We start from the raw sequence: 12760 nt of genomic DNA on the forward strand, positions 1-12760 counted from the left end.
TAAACTTGTTGCTTAATGGGAGGTGTATTTTGGAGGCCTGGTCCTTTCCATAATCTGGGTTTCCCAGACACCCACAAAAGTTTTAATATGCTCAAAAATCACCTAGAGAGGTTTTACAGTGACATCAGATAGCTCTGAGGATTCTTAGACGAGTCTCACCAGGCCCCACAGATTTGTAGGGATCCAGCTGAAGCAGCAGATCCCACACAGTTTCAGGGTCAACTGAGAGTTTATTGTTCTCACAGCTGTGGTCCTCCAGCTCAGGGCAGTGAGACCCCCTTGGTTCATCATCTGCATCATCAGAGGCAAAGAATGCATTAAACACCTCTGCCTTGTGCATGTCAGTTTGTGAGGTGACCATCCTCATCCTGTAACAGGCTGATGTTATTTCTGCCTTTTGCCATTAATATATTTAAAATAGCTTTTCATTTTCTCACACCTTTCATTTCTGGGCAGCTTCAACTCCAATTGATCTTTGGCTGAATGAATTTTCTCCCTACACCTGTAAGCTGCATCTCTGTATTCTTCCCATGTCGCCTAACCTTGCTTCTACTGGGCACACACCTTCCTTTTCCAAAAGAAGATGCCTGCTCAGCAAAGCTGACCTTCCTTGTTCACTTGATTTCTGACATTTTGGAATTGCCTGCTCCTGTGCATTTCCAAGGAGTGTAAGAAACCAAAGTAAACATTTTATTTTGTCTAAGAATAAATAATTAAATCTCAGAGTTTTGTTGTTTTTTAAAAAAATAATTTTGTGACAAAACCAGAAATTGAAACATTATCCCCTCCTATGGGGTGAAAACTCTGAAATTTGCTCTCTGTGGCAAAACAGCCACTGTGATGCTGCATCTCATTTCCTCATTTACGTTTGTGTCGTTCAGACTCTGCAAAAAAATCACAGCTCTGCAGCACTTGTACAGTGCTCTACAAATTTTAGCATATACCACAAGTTTTAATGGCATTATTAAGGCTCTTTTAGCAACACAAAGGCTGTTATAGTTGGGCTGATTAACATGACTTGTCAGCTATGCAGTCATCTCATCCCTGTGAATCACTGCTGAATGCAAAGGACTAGAGGGTTGTTTTTTTCAGATGAGTTCTTAGTCAGGAAAAAAACCCCTTTGTTCTCCCCTTCAGTCTTGCCACAGGCAGAGCAGTAAGTGATGATTCTGAAGGTATCACTTAGCCTGGAGCTAAGCAAACTAGGCAATTATTTGGTGACGCAAAATGTGAGGTAGTGACAGAGCTGTGACCTCTCTGCCCGTGTCAGAGCCCAGAGAGCCAAGCTGGCTGCTGCCTTTGGGAGCCCGGAGGGTGCACAGTCCAGATGGATCTGGGCTTGAAGAACAGCAGTGTCCTCGGGGCAGCAGGAAGTTTGTACCTCCCCAGAGACAGAAGCTTTCTCCCACTTCTGCTCCCTCTTCCTCCTCTCCCTTTTCTGTGACCAGAGGCCAACTCCTGAGCTTCTTGCAGCACTGCATCCTACTGGAAACAGTTTTGTCTCTACTGGTAAGAAACCTTGAACGAACCTGAACAACAGCTATTGTTTGCTGTTGCAAAGGAGCCGTGAGGCAGAAAATCTTTAAAATGGAAGTGCACACATAGGTCTTCTTTGCAAAACACCCTCAGCAGCGTTGGAACAGTTATTTCATTTTGCTGACTTAAAGTGAGATGGTACACAGGTTTTCTTGTTGTAAAGACCTTACAGCTTTTTGGCTGAGATTGTCCATGGATGCCTATTCAGTTATTCTTGCATAAGTTTAACACTTATTTAATTCCACTCACAAATTATATGCTTCTACTTAACAATAAGCAATACTAGCTTCAAACTTTAATCCCTAAAACCAAATTTAGCAAACAGGACTGAAAAGACAGTTATTTCAAGCTTTTGAAATAAATCCTTCTCATATCTGAGAATGAAGAGAGATCTGAAGAAGAAAGTGTAATCTCCAGCTTTAATTCATGGCAATGATTTCTTAAATTAAGTTAGTTCATAAAGTCTTTCATATAGTATTGGATTCTTCAACAAGGTAACTGCTTTATATTTCAGACTCCATGCTCTGTAAGATATTGCCTCTTCTTGTGGTCCAGGGAAAACACGTAGATCTTCTGCTGGTTCCTCTGCCTAAAGGTGCCTTTTGTCCCATAGAACAGCGTGTGTCAGGTCAGTGGTTGGATCCATGGATCCATGGACCCACAGCAGTGGGTGGGTGGATCAGCTTTAGCCTTGCCTCCTCCCTGGCTGCCCCCAGTGCACGGCCAACTGCAGGGGGCAAAACAAGAGCACAGCTGCTTTGCAATTCTACATTTTGGACCACTTCCAGAAGTACCATGAATAAGCACTTTTGCCACGGTTCATTCGAGCAAATTTGCTTATTTTTCTGTCACTGACCATTAGATAGATCAGCTTTTCAGTGTAACAGCCCTTTAAAAATAGCTCCTGTTTTTTAGTTAGAGAACATTTTAGACACGGACAGGTAGGACTGCATCAGGTAGTCAGAAAGCAAATTGAGAATTATCATTCTGAAATGATGTGAATGCATTTGCCTCACCCTATGCTTTGGTTGCTGTTGGGGGTTGAATGCTTCGCTTTTCTTTCTGTGGAATTTCTCCCATTGTTATGCTAAGTAATTGTGGCTACACCTTAAAACGACAGAGAATGTTCTCTCGTAGGGGGGTGGCTGGAGGGGGAGGCGGGGGGAACCGGAAAAGGAAAGGTGGGATAGGGGGATCGGGAGCGGGGGACTCTCTCTCGCTTGGCTCCTGGAGTGGGAAGACAACCTGGGCTCTGCTCTGGCATCTTCCCCTGTCATCCCAGCGCTGAGATCCACGCTCCCTGCCTTTGGACATCGCTCCGCTGCTCTCCCAGCTCACCCTACTACCTCCGGACACTCTGCTGAGCACCACGACCGACACCGTGAGGGGGGAGTCACTTTCCCCATCCCCTCTCACCCCTGGGCCGCGGCCGCCATCACCCAGCCCTCTTCAACTGCGCGGGACCTGCCCTGCCCCCACAGCACCGGTAACAGCACAGGGAGACGGCCTGCGGCCAGAAGGGACTGGAGCGGAGCTAGACTGTTCTGTTGCCAATTTGTATAGCTGTTGTTGTTTTTTCTGCTTTGTTAAATACCAGTAAAGAACTGTTATTCTCATCCCCATATCTCCTGCCTGAAGGTGTCTGAATTGGACCTAAAATAATTAAAAGGGAGGGGGTTGCACTCTGCATCGCAGGAAAGGGGCTCCTGCCTTTCCTTAGACCATACCTGTCTTTCAAACCGAGACAGTTGCTTATCGTGAATGGAGGGCTGGTGCCTGGATGTGAGTCATCCAGCAAATATTGTTAAAAACATGTTCAGCATTGCCAGATTATGAGTCTAAGCAGAAGCATCCTTGGCATATGTACCCACTGAAATGAGGAACAGGTGCCTGCTGTAAACCTGAGTACTGAGTTACAGAAACAGCTCTCTGGTGTGCACCTCACTCCTGTACTGTTAAACACTTGCCAAACTTCTTTAATTATTTCTGTAGCATCTTGCAGAGAGCTTAAAATTGTTTGTATGCAGCAAAAGAATTCCTAGGTTTATTGAAGCGTCATGTCATTATTTCAGAGAAAATGAAATAATCACTGACACAAAATTATAGCTTCCCTGCCTAGTACAGCATCCCCTTAAAATAGGATGCCAAGAACAATGAAGTCTCCAAGGGTATTTATAACAGAAGGAAATACTGAGTATGCCAGACAAAAATCCTTATGTTCCTTATGTCTTTTCTGTGTTTTTTCACAGGCTTGCTGCACAAAATGCTTTGGATAATATTTTGTGGTTATTCAGGTGTCCAATTCTAACTGAAAATGAATTCAGCACCTGAATACTTTTCCATTTTCACTGGTAGTCTATTTGCAGCTCTGCCACTCCTGTCAATAGGACAAACAGCCTGTTGAAAACAGGGATGCTGAAAGCCTCTGAGCCACTCCCAATGTCACTAACATGGTGCTGAAGATGTTGCAAAAGAACATGGACCAGAAGGGATTTAAATAAAATATTTTTGAAATAGAGCATGAATTTGACTGGTTAACAATGTGAAAGGCTGTTTCAAACACAGTTATCAAGGTGTGCATTAAGAAATGTGTCTTTGACATTAAGTCATTAATGTAAAATGGCAGATTGATGTGAAGGAGCAGAAAATGCAGGGACAATGAAAAAAGAGTAGGCATTATAACTGCAAACTCTTGTCATTTAACCACATCGTATCCTGTCACGGCTCTTTGACTCAGGCAATTTTCCAGCTTTCAGAGTTTCAGTTTGCCTTTAAGAGGTGAGCATCTGCACTGTTCTAAAATCGACTGCTGGACTGCAGAAATGTTGGTCAGACACATTTGATCATAGATACTGTAGTGATCTGTGGTAAACAGCCTTAAGGAGTTGCAGACATTTTTCCCCATCACACAGTTTGTTTACCTAAGAGCTGAGTTTCACAGTTTCAGCACCTGTTCTTACAGACTGTGAATTCCTTTATCCCTGCCACCAAGGTCATTGGAGAAATCAGGTGCAAGTCCCATCTGCAGTCATCTAACTTGGCCTGTTTGAATGCAGATAAGATTACCTTCAATTAATAACTGTTGTGTGAAAATCTCATTTACATTATAAATTAAAAGTGTTCAGAAGTTTTTACAGTCCTGAGTATGCAAGTTTGTGATAATCCAGGATCCTCCAATTTTGATCAGTTTCTCTCCCTTGTGAAATAAAAGCCAGATGTATGGAAGTTAGCAGTGGAGAAAGTGATTTTAAGATAGTACTGTGTCATCATTTTCTTAACAGGTCAATTAAAAAACTCCATTAAAAATATAAGTGAAAAAATACTAAGTGCAATCAGCCGTTCAATATTCACCCCTCAGCAAGATTCAAAGAGGACACTCATGCTTTTAAGTTTCTTTAATAATCTGAGTTTTTTTCTCCTTGGAAGAAAGGCAATATGCTAACTTTCAGTAATGAGCTGTAGGTCAAATATTTTTTTCTTTTAACTATTAAGGCCTTGCTTATGAGAGAAAATATCACTTCAAAGTTGATCTAGATGAAATCTGCTTCAAGCAAACAGGTTTGAATTGAATAGAACACTTCCCTGCACTTATGTATTTATATAACAATGGCATGGGAATATGGCAGTATATCTCTACTTTTCACATCACTAATTTTGCCAAAGTTAGTAGTGGTGAAATGATTTTGCATGGCCGGAAAGTCTTAGAAATTATGTGTGCTCATGGGCTATGTCTGGTTTTATCCTCCTTCTCTAAGGCTCTCCCACAGAGCACTATTGCACAGCAAGGATTGCAAACAGGAGAAAGTTATTGGGTTTTTCCTTCCTTAGCACGGAAGGCCAAGATCTCTGAGCCTTGCTGTCCAGCACAGCAGCCACAGAACAGGAGTACAGGCAGAAAACTGTAGGAAAAAAAAAAAACCCAAACCAAACATTTCTGATGTTTCGACTGATTCCTGCCACAACTGGGACCAAATATGTAAGGCTTGAGGAGCAGCGACTGCATCATGATGCATAAAGGCTGAATTCAGAGTGAGTTTGCAGAGTTTGCAGGTGCCAGTGGGAATGTGCTCACAAAGGGAGCTGCACCTGCAGCCTGAGGCAGCAGAGCCAGGCCAGCAAGAGCCAGGCACTTACATCTCCTGCTGCAGCCCAAGCAGGGGCTTCATATCCCAGCCAGTCTAATGTTTGAGTTGCACTATTTACCAATACTACAAAAAAACATTACTCACCTAACTAACCTTCTATACTCTCATCTTTCCAGCAGTCTTGACACAGAGGAGCTCTGTGGTAAGATCTTTTTTGGGAAAGAACATAATTTATGCCTGCAGCAGCCCTGTGCAAATCAAATAAACATGCCATGTGATTATTTTTTTCTGTTTAATCTTTGTAGCTCAAACAGAAAATAATTTCCACTCAGAGTAACTCCTGGGAAAATGCAGATGGCTTATCATCTTTTCAGACTCTGTCATCCCCTGTGTGCAGAATAGACTTTGAAAATATTTTTCCTATACTGTCTGAGATTCAAGATCTGTTCTGACATAAAGATTAGATATATAGATATATAGATATATAGATAGATAGATAGATAGATAGATAGATAGATGACTTGTATTTTATTTCCCTTTAGTGTGAGATATCTTTTCTAGTTAGTTTCTCACTTTAACACTTGTCATATACAGCACTAAAAGAAAATTCATTACATTCCTCCTACTTGAGCTGGGGAGAGCAGCAAGTTTGACAAGTTCTATGATCCTTTGTCACAATTAAACTCCTTCAAGGCCTAGATTTTGGCCCAATTACCCATTTCTGTACCTCATTCTGAGCTGTGAGTCATTTCCCCAGCACCTTGTTTGCTCTTCAGCTTATCTTACAGCACCTGATTTAGGAGTGCTTCTTGCAGCAGAAAACAATTTACAAAGGTTTTTGCAGGTTCTTATACAAAATTCAGAAAAAAAAAAATAATACTTGTCAACACCAGCCAATTTCTCTGGGAAAGATGGTAGCCTGATAAGTGGCCAACAATGTTGAAGACCTTTGAAAGCTGAACATACTGCCAAGTTGAATATCAGCTCGTTCACTCACCCACGGGATGACATGGCCAAGAACCCACTAAAAGACACCTCACCCTGTGGCTTATAAATATATCACAAGAGGCTCATCTGAAGTGAATTGGGCTGTGACAATTTCTGCTGGTTGAACATCTGGACAAAACTGTGCAAAGGTGGCTGAGGAAGAGAGGTGGTTTTGTTCCACACGGGATTTTCTGCAGTTGATGTTGCACTGGAGGTGTATGGGCTTGCTGGGCTGGGGCAGTCCAGCACTGACTCTGTTTACTGCCTTAATTTAATCTGTTTTAATTAAATACAGGCTGCTTCAAATGCCTTTTAGATCTTTCAAATGTTGCCACTAGAGTGTTTCTCATCCATGAATCTGGTACTGAATTTACTCAATCCATATTTAAGCTTGTGATTATACAGCTCTTTGAGTTATATCAGTTCATCTCAGAAATGAAGCTAAAAACATCCAGGGTACTAATTCATAATATGTTTTCATTCTAAATAATTTCATTCAACTTCTCAGCAATACCAGGTCACGTCACAGTATTCCTGGTAACTTATGTTTTCATGATTCCTCTCAGAAGCTCATGCTGACCTCTTAAAAACCTTAAAGGGTTGCTATTTATTATTTCAAAAGGCTCCTATCTAATCTTGATCTTTCTCTCTGCCATTTAGATGTTGATTTTTGTGCTTTTCCAGGTGATCTGATGTCTAAATGCCTTGTCTAACACAGTCTCTAAGCTTTAACATAATTTTATTTATTTATTTTTCGCACAGCTCCCTTCCTGTGCTTCCCTCTATTGTATTTCATCACATCAACCAAATGGGAACTGGTCATGATTTCCCAGGTTTGCTTCCTCCTCTTGCTGTAATCCCTCTGATTTTACCTCAGCTCTTTCTGTTAAAAAGCCTTTTGCTTTCAGAAGCTACACAAGGACATCCTGCAATTTGTTATTTCCATGATTTTCATTAAAATGAATTTTGCATACATCGTATTTGTTGAAAATATCACACTACCTGGACTAAAAGCTTATTTGGTCAACTCATGGTCTGTTCATTTCTCAGAGAAACAATTGCTTTCAACCAACCCTACCTCACAAGAGCCCCCACATGATATTACCTCCTCTAATAACTTACCAGAATTATTCATTTTCATATCAATATAATCAAATTCACCACATGCATACAGAAACTTCCTTTGCTGCTACTAATTGTAGACTATTAGACTGAAAATTCAGTTTACAAAGAAGATGCAGATATTTCGAAAATAAGTTTCTTTCAGCTGTGAAACTGATATTTGCATTTTTTTGTGAATTTGACAGCTCATTTATTGAAAGAAAATAGTTTGAAATATATTATTTCAAAATATTATATTATTTATATTAAATATATATATAATATTTTAAGTATGCCAGGAATTATTTTACAGTGAAAGAATACAAAATTTAAAAAGAAAATTATCCTTTTCATTGTAACTCCTTTTTATTTTGCGTTTAGATATTCAATAATGCTGTAACTGAATTCAGACTTGATAAAGCTGATATTTAATGAAATATTGATTTTTTGGGTCGTTTGTTGGTAATGTGGGGTTTTGTCTTCTTTTAGATTATTTTTCAAAGTACTTAGGAGAGTATGAAAATGTTCTATGTGTCTTGGAAGACTTAAACATAACCATACTGAAGGCAATGGACAAAACAAAGAAAGTAAGTAAAAACCGTGACATTTTCTTTACATTGTGTATTTTGTTTGTTTGGAGTATTTCCGGTAGTTTTCTTATCTGACTTTACTAATTAATATTTAAGTTCTTCGAAATATACATGTTTGTAGCAAAATACAGTAAGAAAAGCCTTGTCAAAATGGTTACATACAAAATCTTTAAAGTCCTGCCTGCAAGGATGGATATAGCCAGTATGGATATAGCCAAATTTGTCTTGGTGAATGGCCTGAAGAATGTCCTTTGCATTGCTGTGTGAAAAGGGTTCTATGTCCCCTGCCAAACATGGGTAAGTATCAGCACCAACATTTGGAAATAGACCAAATTTGAAAAAATAATCTGGTGGGTTGAGCAAAACCTCCTGGCCAAGAGCAAGATTTCATTTCCCTTTGAGGCATTTTAAAGAAAAGCAGTGCTCACAGAGCCTGCCAAGAGGTGTCAGGGCTGGTGCCCACCAGCACAGCCAGGGGACATTTACCCTGGAGGGAGGAGATGCTCTCAGGGGAAGAGGGTTGGTCTTCCAGCCTTCCAACCTTCCAACCTTCCAACCTTCACACCTCTGACCAGGAATGTGCCTGTGCAGGGGACACGCCAGGCAGCTGATCCACCTGGCACTCCATCCATTCCTCATGGCTGCAGCTGCCCCTGTGTTCAGACACTTCCCAGCTGTTTGTCTGACCAACAGTGCCTCGATATTTTGGGAGATTCACTCCTCTTCCCTGGCTGAACAGGTAAATATCCTGTGCAAGGTGGAACAGCTTCAAAAGGTGAGGGAAAGAACAAGACAGGGAATTGAGCCCAGATCTTCCAGAGCCAGGCACAGATCCACACCAGGCTAGTTAGCAAAACCAGAAATTTCAGCCAAAATTATTCAGTGAGATCACGTGGGGTAAAAACCCCTGTTCTGCTTTTTTGTTTTTTTTCAGTCAATCAGTGGAGAGATCAATGTGGAGACAGTTGTGTTTCATTAGTGAAGCTGTTATCTTTGGAATTGGGGTGTTTGCAGCAGCAAAGTACTCATACATTTAACATAGCCTGCCAAAATAAAAACCCAAAAGTGTAGCTTTTTTATTTAGAGCTTGAGCTAGGAAGTTGAATGTCTCTTCATTCATGCTGTGCATCTTCCACTCCTAATGAAGTGAATTGGCACTGTCTCACTATCTTGTTGAGCTGGATATTAAAAAGCAACAGTTTGGTTCATTTTAGCTATACATAATTTTAAAAAAATAGCCATGTGTACAAAATACTGCTTCTGAAGGGCAGGACATCATCTCATAACAACTGGAAGTAAATAAAAGACAGCATTTAAGAATTTCTTCAGAAGTTAATTACAAGGAGGAGTCCCAGCAGAGTAATGAGATTATAAAATGTATATGCTGGATTGACTAGAAATATGGATAAGAAAATCTGCAATATTAATTGTTTCATTTGTCTACTTGAAAAACCCATCCAAAATATACCCAAATCACAATTTATTTGAATTTTATTTTCTTAACGGAAGATTCAAGTCTAATGGGTTTTCTGTCTTTCAGGAATACTTCAGCTGACTATTTTTTAGAGATGGCAGAAATAGAACAAGGCTAAAACTGGAAAAGAAATTTAATTCAATTTATTAGAAATGGTGTGTGAACACAGTCAAACAAAAAAGGTGTCCACAAATATTCTAAAATAGCGCTTTCTGCCAAGGATATGCTCAGCCACTACAGCTTTGTATAGAAATTAAATTTTCAATTCAAAGTTTGGATTGTTTTTAACAGAAACTTAATTCGCAGGAAACAGATAAGTTATGTGACCTCATTACCTGATAAATCATTGAAGTGCAAATATTAAAATTTCTATTTTAAATAGTTCAAGTTTTACTTAAGTTCGTGGTCTAAAATCTGGACTACAGCCATCTAAAATCAGAGCTGGAGGTGCAGCAGAAGTTAGCTAGCACACTGAGAAAGCATAAGAAATTATGTTTATCACCAGTGACACACAAGATGTGAGGCACCTCATAGCTCGAGCTGATTCCCTGCCCATGCAAACAGGTGCTCAGAAATGGTTGGTCTGGTTTTAAATGAATCCCAGGCAAGACTTGGGTTTCCTCTCCTAGTGCAGCATAAAACTTTGTCACCATTCTGCCACTGCAGCGATTGAGTCTCTTGAAAAGTCACTGAGTAGTGGCAGCATTTATTACTGTCTTCTAAGATAAATAAGTAGCTGGAAAATTCATATATAGAAAAGAAGTCTGGAATTGAAGGCCTACAGTATGAGACCCACCAGCACACAATGTATCCACAGTGGCTGAGTCAGTTTCCAATGACCCAGAATCAAATTTCCAAGGACGAAATTGTCCTATTAAAAACCAAGAGTAAAGACTACCAAGACTGAACTGCAATGCATGGACTGATTACAATCCCAGTCCTCAGAGCTGCCATGAGCTTTCCATTCCCTCTGACTTTGTGGATTGAAAAAAACTCAGCACCTCTAACTATCAGTCTCTGCTAAACTTCTCCAGAGTGTGTCTCCACTTCAGGTGGAGAGCTTGTTCATTCTTAAATATTTAGTGGAGAAAGAAGCACCTTGGTACTTTATTGATGTATTGATTTTAGAATCAGACAAAAAAACCACCACTCAGTCTCTCCTATAGAAAATCCCTGTCAGTTAAAGTTGCCCACATTGAGTAAGTATTTTTCATGAGAGGCAGCTGCAGAATTGAAGCCCTAGAAAAATTCTTCAGCTCCAGTTTCAAGGAAATCCTTGAAGAAGGAGGATGTGTCAGTCTTCAATGAAAAGCATGGATGGGCATGTCTGAAAAATCTAAATCCCTAGTCTATCACAGGGTGCAATCCTTCAGGAACAGTCTGCTTCAGCATGGGTACACTGCAGGGTCATAAGTCCTGCCAGCAAAACTGCTCCAGCATGGGCAGCTCTCCATGGGACCACAGGACCCACCTATGCAGGATTCCCACAGGACCACAGCATCCTTTGGCCACATCCACCTGCTCTGGGGTGAGTCTCCTCCAGGGGCTGCGGGTGGATCTGTGCTCCACCATGGAGCTCCATGGGCTGCAGGGGGATCTCTGCTCCACCATGGAGCTCCATGGGCTGCAGGGGGATCTCTGCTCCACCATGGAGCTCCATGGGCTGCAGGGGCAGGCTGTCTCACCATGCTCTGCACCAGAGGCTGCAGGGAATTCAGCTCCAGTGCCTGGAGCACCTCCTGCCCCTCCTTCTGCGCTGACCCCGGTGTGAGCAGAGCTCTTTCTCTCACATATTCCCACTCCTCTCTTCTCTGGCTGTAATTTGCTTCTCTACAGTAACTTTTTCCCTCTTATATCTGTTATCCCAGAGGCGCCACCATCAGCCCTGATGGGCTCAGCCTTGGCCAGTGGCAGGTCTGACTTGGAGCTGGCTGGCATTGGCTCAATCGATCATAGGGGAAGCTTCTGGCAGCTCCTCACAGAAAACATCCCTGTAGTCCCTCTCTTCCCCCCTCCCCAAACCTGGCAAACAAACTGAATATAATATCCTACCAAAAGCAACTGGAACTTGGCTTGCCTATGGACTCCTGAATTTAAATCAAGATCAACCAAATTGTCCCCATCACTCTGAATGATTTCTATGTGTAGATATTTTTCCCCAACAGATTAGCAGGAGCCTTGCTCCTGCAAGGCAATTTCAGCATGATTTCTGTGTACTTTATTGCCCTCTGTAGTTTGAAAGAGCTGTCAGCACAGCTTTCTTGAACTGAGTTTTCTCCAGCCTTCCAGTCCTCTGCTATCTGAAAGTGAAACCATCATCATCTGTGGCAGAAAACATTCCAGTGTGTTAGCAGGTTCAAGAAGCTTTGACTTCCTTTCACTGTTGTGGGGCCAGATCCCTCCTGCCAAACCAAACTAAAAGCACCCGGGAAGACAAAAAGTCCTCGGGAGTGTAGGAGCCATTCATGCTCCATTGTTTGATGGGAAGGTGCTAAGCTAAAAATACAGAGAATTAGATTTCTCCAGGAACATCTTTCAGCAGGGAAAAGACTGAGTTGCATTTGCAAGCAATATACTTCAGTACAAACCCCATCTAACCAGAAGATGGTAGGGGAGCTACAGTCTTTGTGTTTCAGAACTGTTTCCTTGTGTTTTATCCTTACAGCAGGAAGGAAAGTGATGACCTTTGAGTGCACACTCCTCCTGTAAATACTGAGGTACAGTTCTTCTCTTGGAAACAAAAGCACAGCAGGCTTGCATGGAAAGGAATGGCAGACAGCACAGGAAAAGAGGGAAGGGACACTGCAAATTTTCTCCTTTTCAGACTCTGTAAAATCTGATTCTTTGCTTCAGAGTGACTTTCTTCCCTCCTTTGCAGCTCTGTTAGGAAAGATACCTAACGATCTATGTGTGATAGCAGGGGACCAGACTAGGTGAAGTAGCAAAATGCATTTGAGCAGTAGTGATCAAAACTGGTTTATTGAAGA

At 41.4% G+C, this 12760-nt stretch overlaps 1 protein-coding gene across 1 annotated transcript in view; it reads left to right on the forward strand.

Moving 5' to 3' along the window:
• The first annotated feature begins 2055 nt into the window (after window positions 1-2055).
• Window positions 2056-12760, forward strand: part of NECAB1 (N-terminal EF-hand calcium binding protein 1) — a 30857-nt gene continuing 20152 nt past the window's right edge. Inside the window, 2 exon segments of the mRNA XM_088163268.1 lie at window positions 2056-2206; window positions 8199-8296. Coding sequence (XP_088019394.1) covers window positions 2056-2206; window positions 8199-8296 — 249 coding nt within the window.

Source organism: Sturnus vulgaris, chromosome 1 (assembly GCF_052056855.1).
Source record: "Sturnus vulgaris isolate bStuVul1 chromosome 1, bStuVul1.hap1, whole genome shotgun sequence".
NCBI classification, from domain to species: domain Eukaryota; kingdom Metazoa; phylum Chordata; class Aves; order Passeriformes; family Sturnidae; genus Sturnus; species Sturnus vulgaris.